This window comes from Haliotis rufescens, unplaced genomic scaffold (assembly GCF_023055435.1).
Source record: "Haliotis rufescens isolate VD_foot unplaced genomic scaffold, xgHalRufe1.0.p SCAF_100, whole genome shotgun sequence".
Lineage (NCBI taxonomy): Eukaryota > Metazoa > Mollusca > Gastropoda > Lepetellida > Haliotidae > Haliotis > Haliotis rufescens.
Genome location: NW_025963781.1, coordinates 265923 through 289071, shown reverse-complemented (window position 1 = coordinate 289071; position 23149 = coordinate 265923). Strand labels below are relative to the sequence as shown.

At 42.2% G+C, this 23149-nt stretch overlaps 1 protein-coding gene across 1 annotated transcript; it reads left to right on the top strand.

Moving 5' to 3' along the window:
* Window positions 1–10805: 10805 nt before the first annotated feature.
* Window positions 10806–21880, top strand: LOC124120528. Its single transcript, XM_046483369.1, has 5 exons — window positions 10806–10813; window positions 14555–14670; window positions 18957–19052; window positions 20646–20715; window positions 21772–21880. Exons 2-5 carry the CDS (start codon window positions 14560–14562, stop codon window positions 21804–21806), a joined length of 312 nt encoding a protein of 103 aa, XP_046339325.1. The 5' UTR covers window positions 10806–10813; window positions 14555–14559; the 3' UTR covers window positions 21807–21880.
* Window positions 21881–23149: the final 1269 nt, after the last annotated feature.

The following is a 23149-nucleotide window of genomic DNA, read 5'->3' as shown; positions in this document are numbered from 1 at the left end:
CAAATAAATTTGCTCTTTTCGGCACAAATTTACAAAACTTCAAACATGGTAGGAGTCATGTGGGATCAAAGTCATTGTTTACCCGTCTTCATGGAACCAATATATGTTTACAAACAAAAAAATCCAACCACAGATTTTTACTGTCGCAGGAATGAGTGATGGTTAAATGGAGACAGCCAACGTGAACAACCGTTCTTTCAATGTTCAGTTACACGAAAGAACAAACTCGGTAAACTTTCTTTTGCCCACTGTTTTTGGACAACCATTGGACAACCATGACACATATCCAAGGAATTCATTTTATTTACCAGGTATTGAGTCACAAATATATTCAGTGGTTGACAATCATCCCGCAAAATATGCAAAATACAATTTATCTGAACAAATATTTTTTAACAAAAATAAAATATAACATCATGAAACATTTGACAAACGTATTGAGCATGTATGTTTAAGGTGATTGGTTGTGTGCGGTTTTTGGAGGATGTGGGTTGGGGAAGGGTAGGGAGGGGGGTGGAAGGGGTGTGGCTGGGTTAGGCTTTGGGTGTGGATGGGGAGGGGGGGGGGGGGGGGGGGGTCCGAACACAAAAGGAACATCACACGCCGCTATACCAGGTGATATTTTATGACGCTTCATGTAGTGCTGAGTCTGGATTGGCTGGTTGGTTGGTTTGTTGTTTTACGCCGCACTCAGCAATATTCCCGTTAACGACGGCGGTCTGTAAATAATCGAATCTTGACCAGACAATCCACTGATTAATGTCATGAGCATCGATCCACGCAATTGGGATCGATGACAGGCATCAACCACGTCAGCGAGCCTGACCACCCGATCCCGTTAGTCGCCTTTTACGACAAGAATAGTCACCTTTTACGGCAAGCATGGGTTGCTGAAGACCTATTCTACCCCGGAACCTTCACGGGTCCCGAGTCTGGAACCCACGCTGGAACCCACAGCGTATCGCATTGAACAGCTTCTGTAAAATAGCATGTCGCGCGGGGCTAAATAGTGGGTACACTGAATCTTCATTCCAAACCTTCAACCAGCGGTCCAAATGTAAACCAAAATATACATCAGCAGCAGCAGCATCCTCAGTACACCCTGCACCTCACACCGTGTCAACACTACGTGTGCAGGAATCATGAACACACGTGTATCTGTAACTGAAATATGAAAACGCAGGCTTAAAAGCGATGTACCCAATCATTCCCATTTGTGAATGTGACTGTACATATGTTGAATCATGTCTGCGTGACTGTGTAGGTACACTTATATATGTCCTTGTTAATTCTCTGCTGCTTACTAGGTCATGTGTTCTGTCGGAGCAGTAGATTACAGTATAAGTATGCACACGCTGACGACTCTCAACGCTCAACTCTCTTCCAAACCTTCAACCAGCGGTTCAAATGTAAACCAAAATATACATCAGCAGCAGCAGCATCCTCAGTGCACCCTGCACATCACACCGTGTCAACACTACGTGTGCAGGAATCATGAACACACGTGTATCTGTAACTGAAATGTTAAAACGCAGGCTTAAAACCGATTTGTGAATATGACTGTGTTGAATCATGTCTTCGTGACAGTGTAAGTACACTTCTGTAAGTCCTTGTTAATTCTCCGACTCTCAACGATAAACTCCACACATGTAGCAACACAATTCTGGAGTGGACCCGCTTCATCTCAAGTGACTACACGCATGTCATTGAAGCTTCAGTCATAGTAATCTGTGAAAACAGAAATATGTTGCACCACTTCCTCAGGTTATCGAGGCTTGCTTGACGGTAATGTGAGAACAAGTAATAATTCCCCTTTTAACATGTCGCACAGAAGTGTTTCACGTATGTCTGAAAAAATAACATTTGCCCCATTCTGCATATGTCCGTGTTTCACTTGCCACCCAGACGTGATCCGCTTGTGTGGAAATAAGGTATATGATTCACCTGTCACGCACACGTGCTCCACGTGTATGGAAATGAGTTATATATTCCATGTTTCACCTGTCACGCGGACGTGATTCACGTGTGTGGAAATGAGTTATATATTCCATGTTTCAACAAACATACGCACACACACCTGTTATGTGTGTGTTGAAATAAGTTATATATTCCATGTTTCAACAAACACACACACACACACCTGTTATGTGTGTGTGGAAATGTGTTATATATTCCATGTTTCAACAAACACACACACACACACCTGCTATGTGTGTGTTGAAATAAGTTATATATTCCATGTTTCAACAAACACACACACACACACATGTTATGTGTGTGTGGAAATGTGTTATATATTCCATGTTTCAACAAACACACACACACACACCTGTTATGTGTGTGTTGAAATGAGTTATATATTCCATGTTTCAACAAACACACACACACACCTGTTATGTGTGTGTTGAAATGTGTTATATATTCCATTTTTCAACAAACACACACACACACACCTGTTATGTGTGTGTTGAAATGAGTTATATATTCCATGTGTCAACAAACACACACACACAAACCTGTTATGTGTGTGTTGAAATGAGTTATATATTCCATGTTTCAACAAACACACACACACACACACCTGTTATGTGTTTGTTGAAATGAGTTATATATTCCATGTTTCAACAAACACACACATACACATCTGTTATGTGTGTGTTGAAATGAGTTATATATTCCATGTTTCAACAAACATACACACACACACACACCTGTTATGTGTGTGTTGAAATGAGTTATATATTCCATGTTTCAACAAACATACACACACACACACACCTGTTATGTGTGTGTTGAAATGAGTTATATATTCCATGTTTCAACAAACATACACACACACACACACCTGTTATGTGTGTGTTGAAATGAGTTATATATTCCATGTTTCAACAAACACACACACACACATCTGTTATGTGTGTGTTGAAATGAGTTATATATTCCATGTTTCAACAAACACACACACACACACCTGTTATGTGTGTGTTGAAATGAGTTATATATTCCATGTTTCAACAAACACACACACACACACCTGTTATGTGTGTGTTGAAATGAGTTATATATTCCATGTTTCAACAAACACACACACACACCTGTTATGTGTGTGTTGAAATGAGTTATATATTCCATGTTTCAACAAACACACACACACACATCTGTTATGTGTGTGTTGAAATGAGTTATATATTCCATGTTTCAACAAACACACACACACACACCTGTTATGTGTGTGTTGAAATGAGTTATATATTCCATGTTTCAACAAACACACACACACATATCTGTTATGTGTGTGTTGAAATGAGTTATATATTCCATGTTTCAACAAACACACACACACACACCTGTTATGTGTGTGTTGAAATGAGTTATATATTCCATGTTTCAACAAACACACACACATACATCTGTTATGTGTGTGTTGAAATGAGTTATATATTCTATGTTTCAACAAACACACACACACACACACACCTGTTATGTGTGTGTTGAAATGAGTTATATATTCCATGTTTCACCTGTCACGCAGACGTGATTCACGGGTGTGGAAATGTGTTAAATATTCCATGTTTCAACAAACACACACACACACACCTGTTATGTGTGTGTTGAAATGAGTTATATATTCCATGTTTCACCTGTCACCCAGCCTTGATTCACGGGTGTGGAAATGAGTTATGTTCCAGGTTTCACATGTCAACCAGGGGAATTATAACTTTTCCAGATATAAGCTCTGACTATCCTCAAGGTGGGAAACATTAACGGTGGTCGGCCATCTTGGAGAGCAGGACTGTTGTCTACTTCCATGGCGAATACACCCAAGGCGTACTTCAGCGTCAGCAGGATGTCCAACAGAAACAACACTATAAGAATCCCAACAATAACTGTCAGCAGTCGGAGTAGACGCAGAGTTATCTCCCTTCTACATTTGTCCAGGATGCGGGGATTTGTGTTGTCCACCACCAGTAGAGTGCTGTCCGGTATCTGGAACACGGAGAAGATACCCCATTTAATCACTAGCATCTAAATAATGTGTTTTTCAAAATTGCATTGTATGATGTAAACAACTTATTTTATTAACAAATTTTATGTCAGGGATAACACTTTCTTAGTACAGATTCTTGTACAGTTTTGGGGGCGGTGGAGTAGTCTGGTGGTTAGAGCGTTCGCTCGTCACGCCGAAGACCCGGGTTCGATTCCCCACATGGATACAATGTGTGAAGCCCATTTCTGGTGTTCCCCGCAGTAATATTGCTGGAAAATTGCTAAAAGTGGCGTAAACCCATACTCACTCACTCGTACTGTTTTGGCTTGAATCCCATACTGCCAGAGTGAGGCCCATAATCGCCAGCTAACAAACTCAGCGATCTTAACCCACTCGGCTACCGAGGCTTCCACAAAAATGAAAATCCGACAACTGGTAGTCTAGATCACATACTTTGTGTACCCCTCTGACAGGTGTAAATTGGCTGCTAACTGAGTTAATGCATTTCATATGTCAATCACCGGATTGTCTAGTGACTGACGTTATATAGCAGGACTATTGTTGAGAGCATCGTTAAAAAACAACAACACGTTTTCGTACCTACGATGGTTATGTCGTTTACGGTTATGTCGTAAAATATGACTATTCGAGTTGTTTTTAACTGACAATAAAGTTCTTTTTATTTGGGAGGAAAACTTGCCTTTAGAACATTGCTGCAATATTGCAAACGACGGCGTAAAACTGTACTCACTTAATTTGGAAATTAGGAAATAAACCAAAAACAAAGCAAGCTCACTCAAAAGCTCACCTTACACATCTGGCACTGCAACTACAGCAGCAGAGTAGATCAGTTTATTCAAGATGCAATATAACAATGCCAGAAGCATTGACTCTGAACAGTTTTAAAGTTAATAAGGTAGATACATTTTGGATAAATATATTGTTATTGCCAGCTTGGTATATATGACAGCGAGACTGTTGTGTGTATTGGACATTCGAGAAGTAATATGGTGACGGCAGCTTGGTGCTGACTACATACTTATCTGAAACCCCCAACGTAACACAGTAGGTACCGGGTATATATGACACAGTAGGTACCGGGTATGTATGACACAATAGGTACCGGGTATGTATGACACAGTAGGTACCGGGTATGTATGACACAATAGGTACCGGGTATGTATGACCCAATAGATACCGGGTATGTATGACACAATAGGTACCGGGTATGTATAACACAGTAGGTACCGGGTATGTATGACACAATAGGTACCGGGTATGTATGACACAATAGGTACCGGGTATGTATGACACAATAGGTACCGGGTATGTATGACACAATAGGTACCGGGTATATATGACACAATAGGTGCCGGGTATGTATGACACAATAGGTACCGGGTATATATGACACAATAGGTACCGGGTATATATGACACAATAGGTGCCGGGTATATATGACACAATAGGTACGGGGTAAATAGGACACACTAGCCAGTGGTTGTTTCATACATGCACAGAGCGTAACACAGCCCGATGTGTTGCTGAGGTCAGTTCAAGGTCATTGTGTTATCCTGTTACCAGAGCCAGCGGTTGTGTCCATACATGCACAGAGCCCAAGACAGCCCGATGTGTTGCTGAGGTCAGTATAAGGTCATTGTGTTATCCTGTTACCAGAGCCAGCGGTTGTGTCATACATGCACAGAGATCAACACAGCCCGATGGATTGCTGACGTCAGATTTAGGCCATTGTGTTATCATGTAACTCTAGCCAGTGGTTGTGGCATACCTGCACAGAGCTTAACACAGCCCGATGGATTGCTGAGGTCAGTTTTATGCCATTGTGTTATCCTGTAACAGAAGCCAGTGGTTGTGTCATACATGGACAGAGCTCAACACAACCCGATGTGTTGCTGAGGTCAGTTTAAGGTCATTGTGTTATCCTGTAACGCTAGCCAGTGGTTGTGTCATACCTGCACAGAACTCAACAAGCCCAATGTGTTGCTGAGGTCAGTTTAAGGTCATTGTGTTATCCTGTAACACTAGCCAGTGGTTGTGTCATACATGCACAGAGCTCAACACAGCCCGATGGGTTGCTGAGGTCAGTTCAAGGTCATTGTGTTATCCTGTTACCAGAGCCAGTTGTTGTGTCATACATGCACATATCTCAACACAGCCCGATGTGTTGCTGAGGTCAGTTTAAGGTCATTGTGTTATCCTGTAACGCTAGCCAGTGGTTGTGTCATACATGCACAGATCTCAACACAGCCCGATGTGTTGCTGAGGTCAGTTTTAGGCCATTGTGTTATCCTGTAACTCTAGCCAGTGGTTGAGTCATACCTGCACAGAGCTCAACACAGCCCGATGTGTTGCTGAGGTCAGTTTAAGGTCATTGTGTTATCCTGTTACCAGAGCCAGTGGTTGTGTCATACATGCACAGAGCCCAAGACAGCCCGATGTGTTGCTGAGGTCAGTTCAAGGTCATTGTGTTATCCTGTTACGCTAGCCAGTGGTTGTGTCATACATGCACAGATCTCAACACAGCCCGATGTGTTGCTGAGGTCAGTTTTAGGCCATTGTGTTATCCTGTAACTCTAGCCAGTGGTTGAGTCATACCTGCACAGAGCTCAACACAGCCCGATGTGTTGCTGAGGTCAGTTCAAGGTCATTGTGTTATCCTGTTACCAGAGCCAGCGGTTGTGTCATACATGCACAGAGCCCAAGACAGCCCGATGTGTTGCTGAGGTCAGTTTTATGGCCATTGTGTTATCCTGTTACCAGAGCCAGTGGTTGTGTCATACATGCACAGAGCTCAAACAAGCCCGATGTGTTGCTGAGGTCAGTATAAGGTCATTGTGTTATCCTGTAACGCTAGCCAGTGGTTGTGTCATACCTGCACAGAGCTCAACAAGCCCGATGTGTTGCTGAGGTCAGCTTAAGGTCATTTTGTTATCCTGTAACGCTAGCCAGTGGTTGTGTCATACCTGCACAGAGCTCAACACAGCCCGATGTGTTGCTGAGGTTAGTTTAATGTCATTGTGTTATCCTGTAACGCTAGCCAGTGGTCGTTTCATACCTGCACAGAGCTCAACACACCCCGATGGGTTGCTTAGGTCAGTTTAAGGCCATTGTGTTATCCTGTTTGACTAGCAAGTGGTTGTGTCATACATGCACAGAGCTCAACACAGCCCGATGGATTGCTGACGTCAGATTTAGGCCATTGTGTTATCCTGTAACGCTAGCCAGTGGTTGTGGCATTCCTGCACAGAGCTTAACACAGCCCGATGGATTGCTGAGGTCTGTTTTATGCCATTGTGTTATCCTGTAACAGAAGCTAGTGGTTTTGTCATACATGGACAGAGCTCAACACAACCCGATGTGTTGCTGAGGTCAGTTTAAGGTCATTGTGTTATCCTGTAACACTAGCCAGTGGTTGTGTCATACATGCACAGAGCTCAACACAGCCCGATGTGTTGATGAGGTCAGTTTAAGGTCATTGTGTTATCCTGTTACCAGAGCCAGTGGTTGTGTCATACATGCACAGAGCTCAACACAGCCCGATGTGTTGCTGAGGTCAGCTTAAGGTTATGGGGTTATCCTGTAACGCTAGCCAGTGGTTTTGTCATATATGCACAGATCTCAACACAGCCCGATGTGTTGCTGAGGTCAGTTTAAGGTCATTGTGTTATCCTGTAACACTAGCCAGTGGTTGTGTCATACATGCACAGAGCTCAACACAGCCCGATGTGTTGCTGAGGTCAGTTCAAGGTCATTGTGTTATCCTGTTACCAGAGCCAGTGGTTGTGTCATACATGGACAGAGCTCAAACAAGCCCGATGTGTTGCTGAGGTCAGCTTAAGGCCATTGTGTTATCCAGTTACCAGAGCCAGTGGTTGTGTCATACATGCACAGAGCTCAACACAGCCCGATGTGTTGCTGAGGTCAGTTCAAGGTCATTGTGTTATCCTGTTACCAGAGCCAGTGGTTGTGTCATACATGGGCAGAGCTCAAACAAGCCCGATGTGTTGCTGAGGTCAGCTTAAGGCCATTGTGTTATCCAGTTACCAGAGCCAGTGGTTGTGTCATACATGCACAGAGCTCAACACAGCCCGATGTGTTGCTGAGGTCAGTTCAAGGTCATTGTGTTATCCTGTTACCAGAGCCAGTGGTTGTGTCATACATGCACAGAAGTCAAACAAGCCCGATGTGTTGCTGAGGTCAGCTTAAGGTCATTGTGTTATCCTGTAACGCTAGCCAGTGGTTGTGTCATACATGCACAGAGCTCAACACAACCCGATGTGTTGCTGAGGTCAGTTTTATGGCCATTGTGTTATCTTGTAACGCTAGCCAGTGGTTGTGTCATACATGCACAGAGCTCAACACAGCCCGATGTGTTGCTGAGGTCAGTTTAAGGTCATTGTGTTATCCTGTAAAACTAGCCAGTGGTTGTGTCATATATGCACAGAGCTCAACACAGCCCGATGTGTTGCTGAGGTCAGTTTAAGGTCATTGTGTTATCCTGTAACGCTAGCCAGTGGTTGTGTCATACATGCACAGAGCTCAACACAGCCCGATGTGTTGCTGAGGTCAGTTTTATGGCCATTGTGTTATCCTGTAACGCTAGCCAGTGGTTGTGTCATACATGCACAGATCTCAACACAGCCCGATGTGTTGCTGAGGTCAGTTTAAGGTCATTGTGTTATCCTGTAAAACTAGCCAGTGGTTGTGTCATATATGCACAGAGCTCAACACAGCCCGATGGATTGCTGACGTCAGATTTAGGCCATTGTGTTATCCTGTAACGCTAGCCAGTGGTTGTGGCATTCCTGCACAGAGCTTAACACAGCTCGATGGATTGCTGAGGTCAGTTTTAGGCCATTGTGTTATCCTGTAACAGAAGCTAGTGGTTGTGTCATACATGGACAGAGCTCAACACAACCCGATGTGTTGCTGAGGTCAGTTCAAGGTCATTGTGTTATCCTGTTACCAGAGCCAGTGGTTGTGTCATACATCCACAGAGCTCAACACAGCCCGATGTGTTGCTGAGGTCAGTTCAAGGTCATTGTGTTATCCTGTTACCAGAGCCAGTGGTTGTGTCATACATGCACAGAGGTCAAACAAGCCCGATGTGTTGCTGAGGTCAGCTTAAGGTCATTGTGTTATCCTGTAAAACTAGCCAGTGGTTGTGTCATACATGCACAGAGCTCAACACAGCCCGATGTGTTGCTGATGTCAGTTTAAGGTCATTGTGTTATCCTGTAACGCTAGCCAGTGGTTGTGTCATACATGCACAGAGCTCAACACAGCCCGATGTGTTGCTGAGGTCAGTTTTAGGCCATTGTGTTATCCTGTAACTCTAGCCAGTGGTTTTGTCATACATGCACAGATCTTAACACAGCCCGATGTGTTGCTGAGGTCAGTTTAAGGTCATTGTGTTATCCTGTAAAACTAGCCAGTGGTTGTGTCATATATGCACAGAGCTCAACACAGCCCGATGTGTTGCTGAGGTCAGTTTAAGGTCATTGTGTTATCCTGTTACCAGAGCCAGTGGTTGTCTCATACATGCACAGAGCTCAACACAGCCCGATGTGTTGCTGAGGTCAGTTCAAGGTCATTGTGTTATCCTGTTACCAGAGCCAGTTGTTGTGTCATACATGGACAGAGCTCAAACAAGCCCGATGTGTTGCTGAGGTCAGCTTAAGGCCATTGTGTTATCCTGTATCACTAGCAAATGGTTGTGTCATACATGCACAGAGTTTAACACAGCCCGATGGATTGCTGAGGTCAGTTTTAGGCCATTGTGTTATCCTGTAATAGAAGCCAGTGGTTGTGTCATACATGCTCAGAGCTCAACACAGGCCGATGTATTGCTGAGGTCAGTTTAAGGTCATTGTGTTATTCTGTACCACTAGCCAGTGGTTGTGTCATACATGCACATGGTTTAACATAACACTTTGTATTGCTTACCGATCTTAATATAAGCTGTTCATGTGTTTGCATATAATGAAAAAAAACCTGTATATTTTCAAAATATGTGTACTTAAACCACACGTTCAGGATCAACGTTTTGTTTTGTCTGAAACCCAAAGTGGCGATCCCTCAGTAAAGTGTGAAATCTCTTGACATCGTTAAAAAACAAATTTTTTGGTGACCATACCAGAATAAGCAAAGATGTTAATGTATTGTATTGATTAATCGAAAAAACCAGAGTGGGTTCGAATCCCGGTTCGCACAGAGTATGTTTCTAAATTTGTCAGCACCATAACCGTGTTCATGGTTGGTTGGTTGGTTTGTTGTTTTACGTCTGTAAATAATCGAGTCTGGACCAGACAATCCAGTGATTAATATCAACCAAGTCAGCGAGCCTGACCACCGCGATTCGCTGTGCAGAGTTGCGTCCCTTGGACACACCAGAAACCTATGATTGTGGGTTCGAATCCCGGTTCGCCCCGATTTTGTTTCTAGGTTTGTCAGCACCATACCCGCGCTCGTGGGTTTCACCGAAGTGGTAAACGTCTGAGACCTGCATCACTTCGGGCTTTCCTCCTACATCAAGCTGACACGCCGCGATATAACTGCAATACTGTTAAAAGCGGTGTTAAACCTACTCACTCATTCAGGTACAGTCTGGGATGCTGAATCAATGTAAAATATCATTTATCCATACATATATGATACTTCGATACAAAACACAAGCATGAGTTGAATCCACGTCAACACCTGTCACCTCTTCTGATGAGTCACGACGCCGACGTCAGTGATAGGTCTCTATATATATATTAAGCCCATCTCCCAAGGGACAGTCCTCAATGTTCTGCAGAACAGGTAGGTATATACTGATTGCACACTTCTTTTTGAAGGAGGGCACTGGTGGCTCAGTCGTCTTAGGCGCCGCGATACGCTGTGCAGAGTCGCGTCCCTTGGACACGCCAGAAGCCGATGATTGTGGGTTCGAATCCCGGTTCGCCCCGATTATGTTTCTAGCTTTGTCAGCACCATACCCGTGCTCGTGGGTTTCATCGAAATGGTAAACTGTCTGAGACCTGCATCACTTCGGGTTTTTCTCCCACATTAAGCTGACACGCCGCGATATAACTGGAAGACTGTTAAAAGCGACGTTAAACCCATCTCACTCACTCACTCACTCAAGTACACTCACCCTTTTTGAAATTTTATTATCAGTACTATTTCACGTACAAAGTTTGTATACCGTTAGGTCTAGATAGACTGCCGGAAAACAGCAAGAGTATACCCATGTTAGATGGTGGCTAAAAATTAAACAAATAAAAAATAGTTATTCGATGGCAAGGTTTTTGAGACGGGTATCATAGGGGTGTTTTGGATCTTAAGTATGGAGTGCTCCGGCGATTTTTTACAAACTAGTAACGTTTTGATGATGTTTTTAATATTATGGTTACTGTCCGGCGAGATATTGAGCAGATTGCACGGTACAACTCCGCGATGTAGTTAATATGGGTAAAGGTATAGTTATATGGCAAGATATCAGGCTGATTGTACGGTACTACTCCGCGATGTAGTTAATATGGGTATAGGTATAGTTATATGGTAAGATATCAGGCTGATTGTACGGTACTACAAGAGCTACATACTTATGAATGATACTCCGCGATGTAGTTAATATGGGTATAGGTATAGTTATATGGCAAGATATCAGGCTGATTGTACGGTACTACTCCGCGATGTAGTTAATATGGGTATAGGTATAGTTATATGGTAAGATATCAGGCTGATTGTACGGTACTACAAGAGCTACATACTTATGAATGATACTCCGCGATGTAGTTAATATGGGTATAGGTATAGTTATATGGTATGATATCAGGCTGATTGTACGGTACTACAAGAGCAACATACTTATAATACTCCGCGATGTGGTTAATATGGGTATAGGTATAGTTATATGGTAAGATATCAGGCTGATTGTACGGTACTACAAGAGCTACATACTTATGAATGATACTCCGCGATGTAGTTAATATGGGTATAGGTATAGTTATATGGTAAGATATCAGGCTGATTGTACGGTACTACAAGAGCTACATACTTATGATACTCCGCGATGTGGTTAATATGGGTATAGGTATAGTTATATGGCAAGATATCAGGCTGATTGTACGGTACTACAAGAGCTACATACTTATGAATGATACTCCGCGATGTAGTTAATATGGGTATAGGTATAGTTATATGGTAAGATATCAGGCTGATTGTACGGTACTACAAGAGCTACATACTTATAATACTCCGCGATGTGGTTAATATGGGTATAGGTATAGTTATATGGTAAGATATCAGGCTGATTGTACGCTACTACAAGAGCTACATACTTATGAATGATACTCCGCGATGTAGTTAATATAGGTATAGGTATAGTTATATGGTAAGATATCAGGCTGATTGTAGGGTACTACAAGAGCTACATACTTATGATACTCCGCGATGTGGTTAATATGGGTATAGGTATAGTTATATGGTAAGATATCAGGCTGATTGTACGCTACTACAAGAGCTACATACTTATGAATGATACTCCGCGATGTAGTTAATATAGGTATAGGTATAGTTATATGGTAAGATATCAGGCTGATTGTACGCTACTACAAGAGCTACATACTTATGAATGATACTCCGCGATGTAGTTAATATAGGTATAGGTATAGTTATATGGTAAGATATCAGGCTGATTGTAGGGTACTACAAGAGCTACATACTTATGATACTCCGCGATGTGGTTAATATGGGTATAGGTATAGTTATATGGTAAGATATCAGGCTGATTGTACGGTACTACAAGAGCTACATACTTATGAATGATACTCCGCGATGTAGTTAATATGGGTATAGGTATAGTTATATGGCAAGATATCAGGCTGATTGTACGCTACTACAAGAGCTACATACTTATGAATGATACTCCGCGATGTAGTTAATATAGGTATAGGTATAGTTATATGGTAAGATATCAGGCTGATTGTAGGGTACTACAAGAGCTACATACTTATGATACTCCGCGATGTGGTTAATATGGGTATAGGTATAGTTATATGGTAAGATATCAGGCTGATTGTACGGTACTACAAGAGCTACATACTTATGAATGATACTCCGCGATGTAGTTAATATAGGTATAGGTATAGTTATATGGTAAGATATCAGGCTGATTGTAGGGTACTACAAGAGCTACATACTTATGATACTCCGCGATGTGGTTAATATGGGTATAGGTATAGTTATATGGTAAGATATCAGGCTGATTGTACGGTACTACAAGAGCTACATACTTATGAATGATACTCCGCGATGTAGTTAATATAGGTATAGGTATAGTTATATGGTAAGATATCAGGCTGATTGTAGGGTACTACAAGAGCTACATACTTATGATACTCCGCGATGTGGTTAATATGGGTATAGGTATAGTTATATGGCAAGATATCAGGCTGATTGTACGCTACTACAAGAACTACATACTTATGATTAGGGCTGCAAAGATACAGGAGGGTCACGATACGATACGCATCTCGATATTGTGGTCACGATACGATACGTATCTCGATACGCAATGATAACAAAAACAAGACTTAAAGCATGTAAAGATTGAACCTTTCATGATTTTGGAACAGTCAAAATTATTTTATAATAACAAGACTACTGAAGTTGTTCAGCTTCAAAGTGGAACTTTCTTTAACTTTCCTTAAAAACTATTCAAAGTTCAAACACCAGAAACTTATTAATGTACTCCACCAGTGATACAACTTCAAAGAACTCTGATGCAATGGTCGAAGAAATTGTATCTGAAATTATTGTTTTATCAGGAATAATATATTCCAATATCGTGTTACCTTAGTTGCAGCTTTTACTATATATATATTTAGAATTATAAGAACCACAAGTGTAGCATACTGGTGATTGCTGTTGCAGGATAATTTTACGTATGGAACAATTTGACCAGTCACCCTAGGGACTTCCCGTGCTACATGTATTTCGATTGCGATAACGTTATGTTATGACTTTTAACGAGTCAAAGTATGGCATTTTTAATATATGTATCCATTCTCCAGCAACTAAAGTTCGTTTCAATGCGTCAAAAGCGGCAATCTGACCGTGGTTGCTGTATCTCTTCACACACAATTTCACATAACTTAATGAAACAATATTAAATGAAATTTTGAATAAAATTAATAAAATATATGACAAATACAAGTCCAGATATATAAATCAATTTTTTAATAAGCTTAGGTTTTTCACCGACAGATGTTTTTCCCCATCTCAAAAAACATTATCAGCTGATCCCCGTGAGCACATAACAATGGAAATACCGGTCAGCAAGTCCGAACTGAAGTACGCAATTCAATACCATTATCATACTATCTTGTTATTAAAACGTGTTCATTATATATCTGGACTTGTGTTTGTAATATATTTTATTAATTCTATTCAAAATTTTATTTCATGACTCATATCACATCTATATCAAATTTTATAACAATTTTATTTGATTCACTGACTATGTTATTGTACTTTACCATAACTATTGATCTGCAGTCACGATGTCGGTGATCCGACTCTACGCAGTTGTGTCCCTTGCCTGTCTTCTCCTGGTCATTGAAACAAGTGCACGACCAAGTGAACCCCGAGTGAACAACCAGAGACTAACACAGGTTAGTATTTCGACCCCAGATGTTGACCATGTTCGCGGCAGATAAACTGAGGGCCAAAAGAAACGTTACCAACATTAACCGATTTGCCACTTTAAAAAAAAGATGCCAACCTGTTCAAAAACAGTAAAGAACACATCTCACAAATACAGCCTTCATGTTCTCTGTCGTTCTTTGCACGTGCTTTGCGGATTTTGGGAGATATTGGTGTTTTTCAGCATTTTTTAAAACATTCTTTCCCAAATTATCTTGCAATTTCCGGGTATAAATTACGCACGGATCTGTTCCCTATCATTGGTTGCGATGATTAACACCAACGAACATGCCAAGACTGACCGCTGTCCAGAGGGAGAGAGCCATAGGTATGCTGCAGATGGTAGCGACACAGAGAGAGGTTGCCATTAACATGAACTGCTCCAAGATGACCATTACCAGACTGGTCGCACGTCTCCGACAGACTGGCAGAACCGCAGACAGACCACGGAGTGGCAGACCAACGGTCACGACCCCGCAGGATGACCGCTTTTTACGGGTACTTCATCTGAGGAACAGATTTCTTACTGTGACGTCATCAGCTGCCAACAGCTTAGGACATCCGGTCAGCGGACAAACAGTGACCAGACGACTACGACATTATGGTCTCCGGGCTTATCGCCTTTTCAAGGGCATGACCTTGACCCGTCAACATCGACGTGCCAGATTGACGTGGTGCAGGCAAACTCAGCGATGGCAACGAAGGGAATGGCGGCGAGTGCTGTTTAGTGACGAGAGCAGGTTCCAAATCTTCAAACCTGATGGGCGGAAGCGAGTATATCGACGACGTGGTGAACGTACGGCTCCTTGTTGTGTGGAACCTTACGGGGGCGGAAGTTTGATGGTCTGGGGCAGCATTTGCGGGGACGAGAAGACGGAACTTGTCAGCATCGAAGGCAATCTGACAGCACAGCGCTACATTGACAATATCTTACGGTCAGTGGTTCTTCCTTTCATCCAACGTCAACAACGGACGTTGTTCCAACAAGATAACGCCACACCCCATAAAGCCCGTATTACTAGAGACTTCCTCAACGCCAACAACGTGACTGTCCTGCTGTGGCCAGCTCGATCACCAGATCTGTCACCAGTAGAACATCTCTGGGACCATCTGGGCGTCGTCTTCGGAAACGTCAACATCCTTCCTTTCACGAGACAAGCGTTGATCGTTGCCCTCCGTGAGGAATCGAATCGGATACCTGCAGTCGATGTGAGGACGCTTGTCTACTCAGTTCGACGCCGCATTCGAAAATGCATTGCCGCTCATGGAGGTCATATCCCGTATTGAACGGTCTGGGCCGTCGTCACCTTAAAGTTGTAACCAATGTTGTTGATCGAATACTGGACGAATGACCCATTGTCAAGAAATGTCCCTGTTGGAGGTCAAGGTCTTTGTTGTTGAATTAGTAAATTCGCATTTTACTGTTCTGAATGATGAATTTCTACAATACAATTGTTATTGCTGCTTCAAATTGTGTTGGTCATAATTGATCCTAGAAATATCGTTGGTAACGTTTCTTTTGGCCGTCAGTTTAGATGGAGTGGTTGTAGTATCAACACTTACATGCAATTCAGGATACACACTACAGCATGAAGTGAGTGAGTGAGTATGGTTTTACGCCGCTTTTTGCAATATTCAAGCAATATCACGGCGGGGGACATCGGAAATGGGCTTCACACATTGTACCCATGTCGAGAATCGAACCCGGGTCTTCGGCGTGACGAGCGAACGCTTTAACCACTAGGCTACCCGACCTCCCCACAACACGATAAATCCTTCAAGTGAGTGAGTGAGTGAGTGAGTATGGTTTTACGCCGCTTTTAGCAATATTCCAGCAATATCACGGCGGGGGACATCAGAAATGGGCTTCACATATTGTACCCGTTTCGGGAATCGAACCCGGGTCTTCGGCGTGACGAGCGAACGCTTTAACCACTAGGCTACCCGACCGCTCGACGACATGATGAATCCTTCAAGAATATGATGTGAGGTGAAATGAGGTTTAACGTCGCTTTATCGTGATGTGCATGCACGTGTGTGTTCAAGTTAAGTCTCGTTAATTCCGAGCATCAGGCAGAGTAACAACATCAGATAACTTCTATCAACAAACTCACGGTGAAGGTGAGGTGAAATGGGGGTTTAACGTCGCGTCCAAGATTATTGCACTTATATTGCGACGTGCATGTACTTGTGTGTGTGGCTGCTTGTACTAGTCCGGACTGATGCCGATTTATAGTGCTAGCTCACTGAGATACCAAGCCGCAGTTTAACATGAATACCCCACTCAGACACAGTATACTGACTCCGAGCCAACCAGTCCTTGTTTTAGCCCCTTAATGCCGAGCGCCAGACAGGGTAACAACAAGTACCATCTTTTAACGTCTTTTGGTATGACGCGGCCGGGGATAGGAAACCCACGGCCTCCCAATGGGATACCCACTATCACCCTTGATCACCGACATATTTATGACCCTATGTGTTGTACACAGTACCATGCACTATCACTTCCATCAACGTCAATTAATATAACCATGGGGGCGGTGGCGTAGCCCAGTGGTTAAAGCATTCGCTCGTCACGCCGTGGACACGGGTTCGATTACCCGGATGTGTAATTTTTGTGAAGCCTATTACTGGTGTTCTCCGCCGTGATATTGCTGGAATATTGCTAAAAGTGACGTTAAGCCATATTCACTCACTAAAAATATTATATTTCCTTCAAGCAAAACAGTGGTTAACTCACCCAAGCGCTCTCTCTCTCTCTCTCTCTCTCTCTCTCTCTCTCTCTCTCTCTCTCTCTCTACTTTTCCTCTTTTTGAAGAAAAAGCCCTTGAAATTTCCCCAATAACTCCCCTCTGGTGGTTCCGCAAAGTTGATGACACCTTTGGCATCCTACATCCCAACAACGACCCCAGAACTCTATTGGACCACCTTAATTCCCAAAACCCACCAATGCAGTTCACCATGGAGGAAGAAACCAATCAACAGCTCCCCTTCCTCGATGTACTCGTACAGAAAGATAATAACGACAAACTCCAGACCACTGTTTATCGGAAACCTACCCACACAGATCAATACATACACTATGCCTCCAACCATCCACCTCAAGTCAAGAAAGGAATTGTCTCAACCCTAGCAAGACGAGCTCACAACATCTGTTCCACGAAGCAACATCTAACCACTGAACTAAGCAACCTCAACCTCTTTACACAGTATAATTGGATATTAGGAACATTGACAGTCCTACTTTGTTCCGATCAAGACTCAAAACCTATCTTTTCACCAAATCTTTCTTAGAGTATTGAGGCTTTGTGTTTTCCTAGCTGTGTAATGTCTCTTTTTTTGTGTAGACTCAAATGAAGCGCTTTTGAGCAGTTCTTCGAACTGGATACCAGCGCTTTATAAATCTGTAGTTATTATAATTATTATAACCTCTATCCTGAGCAACTAGTACAACAGACGATACAGATCTCCGTCATCCATAAATTCTTATCCTTATCTTATAACGTCTTTTAGTATGACGCTGCAACTGACCATCCGCTCTCCAGGCAGGCGGTCTATCCACTGGACCATTCGTGACCAACTCGTGTTATTCCGGGACAAACCGAATAGCGACTCGCGCCCCTCTCGTGGCCATTTTTGCGACCGGGTTCCGTCTTAGCGCAAACGGGCATACCTAAAACAATTGTCAACTCGTTGCGTAATCGTTCACACATTTTCCCCAATATATTATATATATTGCAGATGCAATTTAAAGCACATAGGGACGTGCGGAATTATACAGCATGATTGAACACATTTTGTCTTTGGTAGATTTTTAGATGCAAGACATATGTAAAATCAAAAATTATTTCTGAGGGATTTGATACATACGCGCATTCCGATTGGTTTGTCGTATTTTCGCACATAACATTCATCGATAGGGGGACGAGTCTTCTTGCAGGTTACGGAAAGGGGCGAGTTGTGACGAATGGGTCCAGCCATCTCAGACGCCGCCATTCGCTGTGCAAAGTCGAGTCCCTATGATTGTGGGTTCGAATCCCGGTTCGCCCCGATTATGCTTCTAGGTTTGTCAGCACCATACCCGTGCTCGTGGGTTCACCTAAGTGGTAAACCTCTGAGACCCGCATCACTTCGGGCTTTTCTCCCACATTCAGCTGACACGCCGTGATACAACTGTAATTCTGTTAAAAGCGACGCTAAAAACCCAAATCACTCACTCACATGTGACTCAGCTCTTTGTGTCTAAATGTTTCAGCAAGTTAGAGAGAAAAGAGATGACGAAGTATCTGCACTGCTAGAAAAGGCCCACCCCAAGCCAGCAGAAGAAAGGAAGTGTACGTCGATAAACGATGTACGTATATATATTTAGGTATAGTATTTACACCCAGACTAGTTTGGACTAAAGCGCAGTCCTGCCTTGCATTACAAGCAAATAAAGCCCTAATGATTATAAACGTATCAAAAGAGAGTAGGTGATATTAATTGTACTGATCTTTTCAGGATTTTTGATGCAATAGTTACGCCAATATTGTGCTATGGGTCAGAAATCTGGGGAACAACATATTGTAAAACTACTGAAAATGTTCAGATAAGAATGTGCAAATATTTCCTGAAAGTTGGTAAAAGTACATGCAATAGTATGGTACTGGGTGAATGTGGTAGAGCTTCACTTCAGCTTACACACATGTCACGGGGAGTTAAGTACTGGTGTAGACTAATCACTCTAGATAGTGAGTGAGTGAGTATAGTTTTACGCCGCTTTTTATTCCAGCAATATCACGGCGGGGGACACCAGAAATGGGCTTCACACATTGTACCCATGTCGGGAATCGAACCCGGGTCTTCGGCGTGACGAGCGAACGCTTTAACCACTAGGCTACCCGACCGCCCCCTCTAGATAGAAATAGACTACCTCATCCATGGTATTTATGTTAAAGTCTCTTGATGATGCTGGCAGAGTCACATGGGCTACACGCTTCAAACATATTCTATTTCATTTTGGGTTTGGTTTTAAATGGTTTAGACAGGATGTTGGAAATATTAACATTTTTATCAGATTATTTAAAATAAGACTTCTTGATAATTTTAAACAAAACTGGTATTCTACAAAATACTCTTCTCATAAATGTGCTAACTGTGTGTTATATAAGAGATTTTTACATGTGGAAACATACTTATGCATTGCTATTCCTTTATATTTGAGAATCTGTTTCACAATATTTAGATGTGGTAATTTTAGACTTATGACAGAAACAGGAAGATACACTAACATAAGATTATGCCCTCATTGTAGGCTAAATGACAAAATGTACTTAGAAGACGAGATTCGTGTTTTACTTGTATGTGATGCATATACCTATATAAAAAAAGGTATATTAGTAACTACATCAGAAATGACAGTGCAGTTAACATATTCATAAATATTATGAACACTCAAAATACACAAACAATAAGTGGTCTCTGTTAATACCTATTGAATGTGCAAAAAATAAGAAATATGTTCAATACCACTTAATATATCTATTTTCCCAGACAGGGTAACAACAAGTACCATCTTTTAACGTCTTTTGGTATGCCGCGGTCGGGGATCGAACCGCGGACCTTCCGCTCTGCGGGCAGACGCTCTACCACTAGACCACGGAGGCACGGGTGGCCCAGCCGTCTCAGACGCCGCGATTCGCTGTGCAAAGTCGCGTCCCTTGGGCACGCCAGAAGCCTATGATTGTGGGTTCGAATCCCGGTTCGCCCCGATTATGCTTCTCGGTTTGTCAGCAGCATACCCGTGCTCGATGTGGTATACGTCTGAGACCCGCATCACTTCGGGCTTTCCTCCCACATTCAGCTGACATGTCGTGGTAGTACAACTGTAATTCTGTTAAAAGCGACGCTAAACCCAACTCACTCACTCACGTGTAACTCAGCTCTGTGTGTCTAAATGTTTCAGCAAGTTAGAGAGAAAAGAGATGAAGTGTTTGCACTGATAGAAAATGCCCACCCCAAGCCAGCAGAAGAAAGTAAGTGTACGCCCATCAATTGTTAACATTTAAAACATACATGTACGTGTAATTTAGCTACAATTTACACATATTTACACGGGTCTAGAAAAGTGATTATGTTCATATAAAACTGAGGTGTGTAGATATAGTGAACGATTCCATGTATTTTAGTGTGTTCAATAAGCGTGCACGCTGTGTAAGGTGTCACTGTGTTTTTCGTAGACAAACATGGCTATGGCAACGTATACTTAATTTGGCGGTTCCCTTAAGCATTGTAGTCCCACGTGGTTTCAAAAACTACTTTATTGAGAGAAAATACGTCTGAACGTTCATTATTTTATGAATGACATCTTGCGATACAGATATGCTTACGCTCTTGTGTTCCCGTGTAAAATATTAGAAATATAACAGGAATATTGAAATGTACTATAAGACACCAGATCTACCTCGTGTTGTCTGACGAAGTGAGTTACCATTGAAAGGCACCATTAAATAATGTCTAAATTTGAAGTTTACACGATATGCGGCTTTTTCGCAAGCTCCGACGTTCATACAGTTTGGCCCTCACTCTTATGAAGGTTCATACTCCAATGAGTGAGTGAGTGAGTTTGGTTTTACGCCGCTTTTAGCAATATTCCAGCAATATCACGGCAGGGGACACCAGAAATGGGCTTCACACATTGTACCCATGTCGGGATTCGAACCCGGGTCTTCAGCGCGACGAGCGAACGCTTTAACCACTAGGCTACCCGACCGCCCCCATACACAAAGTGAAAGTCAATTCTTAAATATATGCCATACCTTTTCGTGAAAAAAAGAAAGATCTTCATGACCCTTTTCGCGAACACCTGGTGTCATCACGGATTTATAGTGATGCATTCATAAAATTCTCACATCTATTTTGCCCTTTATACCCAAAAGAATCTGTTTCATCAGATATTCAGGACTGCTTGTTCTCTGATGTTCACGTTTCAGATTTCCTCAGTTAAGATAATGACCGTAATTTCTTTTTCTTATGATTGTGAAAATACTTTTGTTTATATTCATTAATAACTATTTTTTTTATACTTTCAGCAAACGCGGGAAAGTTATCCACATGCCTTAATTAAATATTAAATACTGCATGGTTTGTGTGTCTCTGTCAATAGTTGAGTACAGTAAAGTACGTTTATAACGAACACGCTTATAACGAACTGACGGATAAAATGAACTTATTTTTTTGTCCTGACCATGTGCTGCATATATGCTGCAAATATTCTTATAACGAACTATGGTTATAACGAAATAAAATAAGTGATCCCTTTCAGTTCGGTACAAGAGTAGTGAGTGACTGAGTTTGGTTTTACGCCGCTTTTAGCAATATTCCAGCAATACCACGGCGGGGGACACCAGAAATGGGCTTCACACATTGAACCCATGTCGGAAATCGAACCCGGGTCCTCGGCGTGACGCGCGAACGCTTTAACCACGAGGCTACCCGACCGCCCCTATACGAGTACTGTATGTGTTATTGAAATTTAGACACCAGTGAAATGCAACCTCGTTATATCGTGTTATGAAAAGCTTTTGGTCAGCTTAAGATATGAGAAAAGCCTGCGGTTTGTCAGCACCGTTCCCAAAGTGGTCCTTCTAAATAAAAGGGACAAAACCCTGTTCCATAATCAAAATGATAATTACTGAAGTTTAATGCCGCACGCAGCAATATTCCAGCTATATGACGGCGGTCTGTAAATAATCGAGTCTGGACCAGACAATCCAGTGATTGACATCATGGGCATCGATCAACGCAATTGGGATACGATGACATGCATCAACCAAGTCAGCGAGCCTGACCACACGATCCCGTTAGTCGCCTCTTACGACAAGCATAGTCGCCTTTTATGGCAAGCATGGGTTGCTGAAGACCTAGTCTACCCCGGATCTTCACGGATCGAATGATTACTGATGTAAATCGGGGAGCAATAGAAACTATTCCTCTCAGTTGATTTTATTATATGTACTTTGTTCAACTGACAAGATTAATTTAACGAAAATTATTTAGAAATAAATTACCTGTACTGGTTAGCACTCAAAGAATACATCTACATTGATTTATTTAAAAAAAAATTGATTTAATTTGATTTAAAAAATGTACAAATAGAAAAAGAAATCGCACAATGATGGGCATCTTAGAAACCATATCTTAAGAAATCAATGAATTTGCTTTTTTCGGCAAATCATGCGGGGGGCATGTGGTTTAAATTCCATTCCTGCCTCAGTCTTCATTGAACACATTTCCTAGCCACAGATTATATTATTATGTTGCCCCTCAGTTAAGAATTGTTTTGTCGCTTCCTTGGACATCGAGTTACACCGCTAGGTTTGGGTGGTATGGGCCCATCACCGTCCTTGTTTCCTGAATGGGAGTGGTTGTATTGTGGTTGGACAACCGATGCTTTTACGGATATAAAGT

Excerpts from the sequence above, each read along its gene's own strand:
- LOC124120528 (XM_046483369.1), top strand. The coding sequence starts at position 14,560 with ATGTCGGTGATCCGACTCTACGCAGTTGTGTCCCTTGCCTGTCTTCTC. Across the intron at positions 19,053-20,645 it reads AGTGTACGTCGATAAACGAT|CAAGTTAGAGAGAAAAGAGA; the intron begins GTACGTATATAT and ends TAAATGTTTCAG. Across the intron at positions 20,716-21,771 it reads CCCCAAGCCAGCAGAAGAAA|CAAACGCGGGAAAGTTATCC; the intron begins GTAAGTGTACGC and ends TTATACTTTCAG.